The sequence below is a fragment of the Salvelinus sp. IW2-2015 genome, unplaced genomic scaffold (genome assembly GCF_002910315.2).
Source record: "Salvelinus sp. IW2-2015 unplaced genomic scaffold, ASM291031v2 Un_scaffold5579, whole genome shotgun sequence".
Taxonomy (NCBI): domain Eukaryota; kingdom Metazoa; phylum Chordata; class Actinopteri; order Salmoniformes; family Salmonidae; genus Salvelinus; species Salvelinus sp. IW2-2015.
This window is the reverse complement of record NW_019946844.1, coordinates 53,880-62,664: the sequence shown is the minus strand read 5'-3', so window position 1 is coordinate 62,664 and position 8,785 is coordinate 53,880. Positions and strand designations below refer to the sequence as shown.

The 8,785-nt window shown below is 44.1% G+C and overlaps 1 protein-coding gene across 1 annotated transcript; it reads left to right on the top strand.

Annotated features, from left to right (window-relative positions):
- The first annotated feature begins 6 nt into the window (after nucleotides 1–6).
- Nucleotides 7–1,528, top strand: LOC112078367 (ceramide kinase). Its single transcript, XM_024144637.1, has 5 exons — nucleotides 7–485; nucleotides 589–694; nucleotides 808–893; nucleotides 1,017–1,200; nucleotides 1,372–1,528. Exons 1-5 carry the CDS (start codon nucleotides 347–349, stop codon nucleotides 1,526–1,528), a joined length of 672 nt encoding a protein of 223 aa, XP_024000405.1. The 5' UTR covers nucleotides 7–346.
- The last annotated feature ends 7,257 nt before the right edge of the window (nucleotides 1,529–8,785 follow it).

The following is an 8,785-nucleotide window of genomic DNA, read 5'->3' as shown; positions in this document are numbered from 1 at the left end:
CACAGACTAGTAGCATAAGCATTCTTTATCACTGTTCCAGGTCATTCCTGAAGATTCATTGTGAATAGAAATGTCTCGTGTTTGTCACTTCTATGTTATCGCTATGGCACACTCAGCTGACCAACAAGTGACAGCCGTGACCTACTTATTCAAAGCTTTTGAGATAAGAGGAAACTGCTGGATGTCAGTGTGGGTGGATGGGTGTGCAGGTGTGTTTTTTATAGTAAAAGGACATAGTGTGTCATCACACCTCTTTAAGACACTGTACCCCACACACACAGTATCTGTGGAGGATCACTCATACTAGACTTGGGGGGTGCGTGTCTTCACAGGAGACTCCCAGCCAATGGACGTGTGCTCGGTCCATCACAACAACACATTCTTGAGGTATTCCGTCTCCCTGCTTGGATACGGTTTCTACGGCGACGTGCTGGCAGACAGCRRGAGGAAACGYTGGATGGKACCAGCCAGATACGACTTTTCAGGTGGGTCAGAGGAGTASCTTTAGCTGTTTTAGGAAATACAACCATACTGTTGSGGKAGTCTGTTGCTGTTKCTAGTGAAATGGCATGATGTCGTTTTGTGCAGGTTTTAAGACGTTCCTGACACATCACCACTATGAAGGGGCTGTGTCTTTTCTACCAGAAACTGACACACTGGRAACACCGCGAGACAAGACCAGGTGTAGAGCTGGGTATGTAATACTGTACACGTACAACCTGTTGTGTAGTTTAGTATTACATGTTTGTCTAGATGGTGCAAAGGAGATTGCTCACTTGGCTAGCCAACTCCATTCCTGCTTTCCAGGTGCTTCATATACCAGCACAACGGGCAGCTGTATTCAGGGGATTCCCCAGAGGAATCCAAGACTGCTCCAGATGTCTCAGACAGAGGTAGGTACAGTATCTCTGCCTGAACGCACATATGGTCTCAACTCCACACGCCATGGGTCTCTACTGAAACCTGCTCAATGTTTTCACCACAAAGCCCCAACCTCTGGTTCTGCTCTATCCCAGAATATGAAGTGGGGTGGGGGGTGGTCAGAGGGAAGTTCCTGGCCATCAACGCAGCCAGTATGAGCTGTGCCTGTCCCCCGCCGCCCACGTCGCTGACGGCACCACCGACCTCATCCTCGTACGCAAGTGCTCCCGATTCAACTTCCTTCGCCACCTGCTACGCCATACCAGCAAAGACGACCAGGTAACCACACTGGATGGGGCTACTGCAATGRTTTCTTGATTTCTGTGGGTACTCCAACCCAGGTCCATAGCAGTGGTTGCATGAGATGGTTAACTCGCCACTTTCCTGTATCAGGGATTTCACTTTCTCACTTCTGTTCCTCCCCCCTTCARTTTGACATGACCTTTGTAGAGGTGCACCGTGTGCGGCGCTTCCGCTTCACGCCGCGCCACTGCCAAAACGACTCGGAGCTGGACCTGAGGGAGAACGGCAAGCAGCTCTTCAGCCAGATCTGCCGGGACCACCCGGCTTGCAGCTCAAGCCCTGCCATTATAGCACTGAACTGTGACGGCAGATCCTCCCCACGCTTGCCATTGAAGTCGGTACGCACCTCTCTACCATGGAAATATAACACAACTCTAAAAGTTATTCTCAAACTGTGCTATCTTCAACATTTGAATGAATTCCTGCCTTAGTTTTTTTCCCTGACAATGTTTTCTTCTCTTCTGGCCTTGCCAGAGTTCACTGCCAGTTGATCAAGCTGTTTGCGCGAGGGATCGAAGAGCAGCCTTTGTTTGAGGACCTCGCCAACCCCCCGTGTGCACTCTAGGTCCCCTCGTCCCTCCGCTGCCCTACCCTATCAGTCACTGGAACAGTCCTACAGCATTTCAAAGGCTGCCACTGCTGTCACTTACCTTAGCCCTGTGCACTACCTTTCTCTAATGAGGTCACAAGTTCACAGGTCTAAGAGTGCTGGTACTTTTACAGAGGTTCATTATTCACTATAGCGAAGAACAAATCATGAAAATCTTAAATGAATGTACCCCCTTCCTGCTATCCTTTTGCAATAAAGAGATGTTAACCAACACATAACGTGCTGTTCAACATTTGTAGAACTTCCGTTTGGACGTGTTGGAATGTACGCTGCTCCAAATTATGAAGAATTGGTACAAAGCTTTGTTTATTTATAAACATAAACCCAATATTAAAGGATGTTTGAATGATTCTAGCTGCTTGCCTTGTTGGATGTTATTTCCCTGCACCTAAAAAGCATGAATTTGAAAACATTTGTGTGGATGATAGGATATTGGATGAACCAGAGCACTCTATGGGTACCAGATGCCAGCTCGCCTGTCACCTTAATGTGGTCATTTAATATGTCCTATATAGCTACAGTATACCACCAGACTGGCTAGAGTCACACTGAAAACTCAATGTACTGTAGCGTATCAACAGTTTATGCCCTGAAACATCTGACGCAGCAGGCTATTTCTGCCATTGCTGCGATGTCATTCCATGTTAATTTGCTGTTGTGTCTGAGCTGTGGTGTTTGAGGTTGCTGTTAGAAAAGTGTTGTGTATTTGTTGCACTTGCAGTGCTTGGTGTCCTGCGTATCATATTGCCTTCTGCACACACTGTTCCGTGTGTCTTTTCCCCGCACTGTCGAGCTGGTCTTGCTGGTGCGACTCCTCACTGTAGAGCTGGTCTTGCTGGTGCGACTCCTCACTGTAGAGCTGGTCTTGCTGGTGCGACTCCTCACTGTCGAGCTGGTCTTGCTGCATTCTGGTTTAGATGTCATGCTGATGTGGTGATGCATTCTGGTTTAGATGTCATGCTGATATGGTGATTCATTCTGGTTTAGATGTCATGCTGATGTGGTGATTCATTCTGGTTTAGATGTCATGCTGATGTGGTGATGCATTCTGGTTTAGATGTNAGATGTCATGCTGATGTGGTGATGCATTCTGGTTTAGGTGTCATTGTGTAGTGATTTTGCCTAAAACGTCTGGTATACTCCCTCGTACCATTGACTTAACACTGCAGCTAGTACTAGAGGTCACATAGCATCCCCAGTGTCTGCCTGAAAGTAAAAGATTGATCTGAGATGTGTGTCTTCAACAATAAAAATATACGCTTGATGAAGAGCTCTAGTCTGCCTTGGATTTTGGAAGGATATAATTACAATCTCAAATCAAATGTTATTGAATTTGWATGTCACATGCCTTGTAAACAACAGGTGTAGACTAACAGTGAAATCCTTACTTACTGGCTCAACAATGCAGAGAGGGGGAGAAATAGAAAAATAGTAACAAGGAATAAATACACAATGAGTAACGATAACTTGGCTATATACACAGGGTACCAGGACCGATTCGATGTGCAAGGGCATGAGGTAATTGAGGTAGATATGTACATGCACTCAGTGGCCAGTTTTAGGTACACCCCTCGTTTTCTCCTACATGCGGTGAGTCGCATGGCCATGGCTTGCTACATAAAGCAGGCAGACAGGCATCGAGGTATTCATTTACTGTTAGAATAGGCAAAGCAAGAGACCTACTGTAAGCGACTCCGAGCGTGTTATGATCGTCGGTTCCAGTATCTTAGAAACGGCCGGCCTCCTGGGCTTTTCACGCATGACAGTCTATGGTTTACCGTGATCTGTGCGACAAACCAAAAACATCCAGTCAGCGGCTCGTTGATGAGAGGTTGAAGGAAAATGGCAAGAATCGTGCAAGCTAACAGGCAGACCACAAACAGTTAAATAACGGCATAGTACAACAGTGGTGTGCAGAACGGCATCTCAGAAMGCACAWCTCGTCGGTMCTTGTCACAGATGGGCTATTGCAGCAGATGACCACACCAGGTTACACTCCCATCAGCTAAAAAGAAGTGGCTCCAGTGGGCACGCGATCACAACACTGGACAATTGAGTTAAAAAACATTGCATCGTTCGACGAACTGGAACACGCTGCCGTATACGTCGATCCAGAGCATCCCAAACATGCTCAATGGGTGACATGTCTGAGTATGCAGGCCATGGAAAACTGGGACATTTTCAGCTTCCAGGAATTGTGTATAGACGACATGGGCTTGTGCATTATCATGCTGAAACGTGGTGATTGCAACGGATGAAGGGCACGACAATGCACCTCAGGACCTCGTCACGGTATCTCTGTGCATTCAAATTGCCATTGTGTTTGATGTCCGTAGTTTATGCCTGTCCATACTATAACCCCAACTCCACCATTGTCCACCGAAGTCGGTTACGATGCCAAACTGCAGTCAGGTCAAGACCCTGGTGAGCACGCGGATGATCTTCCATGAGTTGGTTTCTGACAGAAATTCTTTGGTGTGCAAACCCACAGTTTCATCAGCTGAACGGGTGRCTGTTCTCAGACAATCCCGCATGTGAAGAAGCTGGATGTGGAGGTCCTGGGCTGGCGTGGTTACATGTGGTCTGCGATTGTGAGGCTGGTTGGAAATACTGCCAAATTGTCTAAAATGATGCTGGAGGTGGCTTACGGTAGAGAAATGAACATTCAATTATCTGGCAACAGCTTTGGTGGACATTCCTGCTGTCAGCATGCCAATTGCCCATTCCTTTACAGCTTTACAATAAACAGTARGAGCAGCGTATATGATGAGTCAAAGTTCRTGCAAAAATGGTCAATGCAAATAGTTAACCAAATAGCTACCYGTATTAACTATTTAGCAGTCTTATAGCTTCGGGGTATAAGCTGTTCAAGGTCCTGTTGGTTCCAGACTTGGTGCGTAGGTACCGTTTGGCCTGCGGTAGCAGAGAGAACAGTCTATGACTTGGCTGGCTGGAGTCTTGAGGATCTGAGGGCCCATGCCAAATCTTTTCAAAGTCCTGAGGGGGGAAGAGGCATTGTCGTGCCCTCTTCACTGCTGTGATGGAGTGTGTGGACCATGATAGATCCTTAGTGATCTGGACACTGAGGAACTTGAAACTCTCGACCAGCTTGTGGTGTGTACTTTATTTTAATCTAAGGACATGTTAATTCTGCTATGCCACAGAAAATTCTACATATGATACCATGGTTACGGATAATCCTGAATGAATCGTGAATAATGATGAGTGACAATGTTATAGACGCACAAATATCATACTTCTCAAAAAATGCTAAGCCTGTCTTGGCGGTATGATATTTGTGCGTCTGTCTCACTTATCATTATTCACAATTCATTCAGAATTATCCGTAATCATGGTAGCACCCACATGAATGTAGAAGTGTTTAGAAATTCTTATTTACAATAAAAGTGACTCCAAAATGGCATAATACATGATTTACTATTAATTTCTATTGGGCACAAAATAATGTAAAACACAACCAAAACAAACAGCAAATGCGTCCAATAAATGTGTAGTCATAAGCTTGATGTAGTCATTGCGTGCTAGGAATATGGGACCAAATGCTTAACGTTTTATTACTTTAATGCACTTAAGTGAATTTGTCCCTATACTTTTGCTCCCCTAAAATTAGGGGACTATCCACAAAAAGTGTTGTAATTTCAAAATGATTCACCCAATATGGATGAGAAATAACCTCAAATTAAAGCTGACAGGCTGCACTGTAACCTCATAGTAATTGTACCATTTCAAATCAAACAATGACTATTGTATAAAGCTGATCTAAGAAAACATACATTTTTGTAACAGTGCAGCTGCTATAATATGGAGCAATCAAAGACTGAGTACATTTGTAGAATAGTCTTTCAGAAAATTGCCTTGAAGTGAAGTTAGAGCTGTTTCAGAAGCTGTGTCACTGGTCCACCACTGTCACATCGTTGAGCAATTTTTTTCAATATGACTTGGTGTGTGAAATAATGTTTGAACTGTTCTGACACGGTATCTGCTTAAAAGCTCAGCAAATTCTCAGCGTGCATTCTGTCAGATTGGGCATATTTGTCAAGGGACTAAGAGACATCCTGACTCATGTCATTTCAAAAGCAAACAACGCCATCACTCCAATCCCCAATCCACTGTCTCCCTCTGTGTATTCCGCAAAAGACTCAGCTTTGTTAATTTTCTACTCTAGTTTTCCCTCAAATCCAGTCTCAGAATGGTCTTATGCGTGCAGCTGAGATGAAGGATGCTTCTTAAACATTCAGTTTGTCTTAGAGATTTTCATGAGCCCCTTGAGGATGGGGTTACAGCATGCAGAGTACATCGTCAGCCTCTTGAAATAGAACATCTATGAGGAGAAGTACAGTAGAACAATTGAGCGAGAATCATTCTTAACATGCTAGTTTCTCAATATCATTCATTTCATTAATTAAAAAGGAGTACTATGGAATATGCTGTTTGAGTAAGGTTAAGTGATATTTTCAGATATACAATTTGAATGATGTATGTCCTTATGCATAAGTCAAGGGGATAAGCGATCTGGCCTGAGATAGCTGTGTGTAATGTTTGAGTGGTACCCCTTTTCCACTCACTGTAAATTAGCTCGATGTGCATAAGTAGGACATTGCTGCAGATAGAGATGAACTCAAACGTCCTCTACTTGGGGGAAGAGAGAAGGGCTCTTTAATATGATACATGCCGTCTGGCCTCCTAGAATAGGACCAGGAAAGAGACAAATAAAACAAGATGCTGAAGTACAAGAGTATTTTACCCAAGGGGGCACATTGACCAATCCCTTCTCTTCTTTTCAAATTACACCCTCTACTTAGGCATCCTCGTTTTGCAAGGAATCTTGCCTACATTCCCAATTCCTCTCTGACCATCCTCTCTGAATTGTCCACCATGCAGCCATTAAGACAGATGATCCTCCATCCATCCAAGATCCTTTAGCTTTAGCTCAGCAGAACCGAATTATGCCGATTCATCAGCCACTGTGACACCATCCCCTCCACAAGCACTAGGCACCCCTTCAACTCTTTAACTCCGGTGTAGGCAGTTTGGTTCACCTCCAGACCCGTTAGAAGCTCAACGTATCAGCGGGGCACTCCTAATGCTGCATTCTTAAAGCTGGAGGTGCCTCCTTCATTTATGCCTACCCAATTTACAGTACAGGATCCCTGCGAGTTGCTGACTGTAGCAGAGTGCGGTTTCCCGTATGGAGTGGAGAGCAGTGTGTGTGTTTGAGAGGCCATTACTCCACGAGGAGCTGTGGGGCCCTAGCCGTCACCCCTACGGAGTGTGGTATGTGTGGTGCCAATGCAGCGCTGTGGGAAGTGCAGTGTAAATGCAGCCACAGCATGGCAGAGGAGGCTTAATGAAGCCCAGCACTGCATGACACAGATCAACTGTCTAGTAAGCTTTCTCAATACAAGTGTAATGAACTTGCATTCTCCAGCACAAACATCCCCATTGCCCCTCAACACCACACACTCAGAATTCTCTCATCATGAGATTACAACTGAGACCCTGCTATAGTACGTTTTCACCAATTAAACCTCAAACAAATGTACAACAGAAAGCCAGCTCCCTTATTGATCTTGCAGGTTTCAAGATGTTACAGATCGTCATGAAGAATGATGTGGAGATTTGTCTGTTTTGGTTGACAGTGTAATGTTCTGAGTACATGACTGTATAAATAGTATTTAAACCTTGAATAAATGTGTGGACTTCTTATTGACTTTAAATGTTATTTTTAACCTTACAGGGAGACAGAGACCTAGGTCTCTTTTCAAACGTGCCCTGTATAATACAGCTGTGCCTGGTGCAATCGGCCAATGTAAGGATGGTTTGCCAGACATTCATTTCCAACACTATGATGCAATAATGCATTGTCTMTTCAAGTCTAAATTTGTTGTCGGGGGATGAGGTAGTTTTACATAGAAGATAGGYTCTCTTTCAGGCAGCGGTTGAAAGAGATGAAGTAACTTGATTAGGCATAATCAAATCCCACTAATTCACAATAAGACACACAGGAACCTATGATTATCAATTTCAGTTAAATACATTGGAAATGCAGTTGATCATTCACAATGTCCATCTGTATAAAATGCTGTTGGGTTGGAAGATATTTKTCTTACCCGTGTCATTGTGACTGGACTTGATTAACTTCCAGCTTACTGAGACGGTCAGAAGGAAACAAAGGTTAGGGAACTTTAATACACCTGAGAGAAAATGGACACCTGCATTAAAATAATGATGCCTAACCTAATAAAGTGGAGGGACCAGAGCATTTGAAAGGTTGTGACATGGACCTGAAGGTAATAGAATGAGCAGCTTTTTTCACCGCGCTGCCTCTGGAAAAAGATGACCTGTCAAGCAAGACTGTAGAGTCAGTCAATGTAGGGTAATTTCACCTGAGAGAATTCAAGACCCCAGGCCCTGCTGGTGGCAGGGTTCTGTGGTCAGATGTTCTCAGGAATTGGAAATTGAATTGAGCCTCCGCTAAAGAAATGCTCCATGTGCAAAATTACCAGCAGTGTTCTGAAAAACACAAGCTATATTTGGGTCMTATCTGATAAATGTATTAAAGTAGGCAATGTGCCAAATCCATTTGAGATTGACTTGCTCATTTAGAATCAGTACCAAGAGCAATTAAGATGGAGATCACTTTATTGGTCAATTACACACAAGGTCCCAATTAAATTTGACTTCCGCTTTTAACCCAAGCCCTCCGAAATAAAAACACTGAGTATACAAAACATTAAGAACACCTGCTATTTCCATGACATAGACTGACCAGGTGAAACCTTTGATCCGTTATTGATGTCACTTCAATCAGTCTAAAAGAAGGGGAGGAGACAGGTTAAAGAAGGATTGTTAGGCCTTGAGACAACTGAGACATGGATTGTGTATGTGTGCCATTCAGAGGGTGAATGGGCAAGACCAAAGATTGAAGTG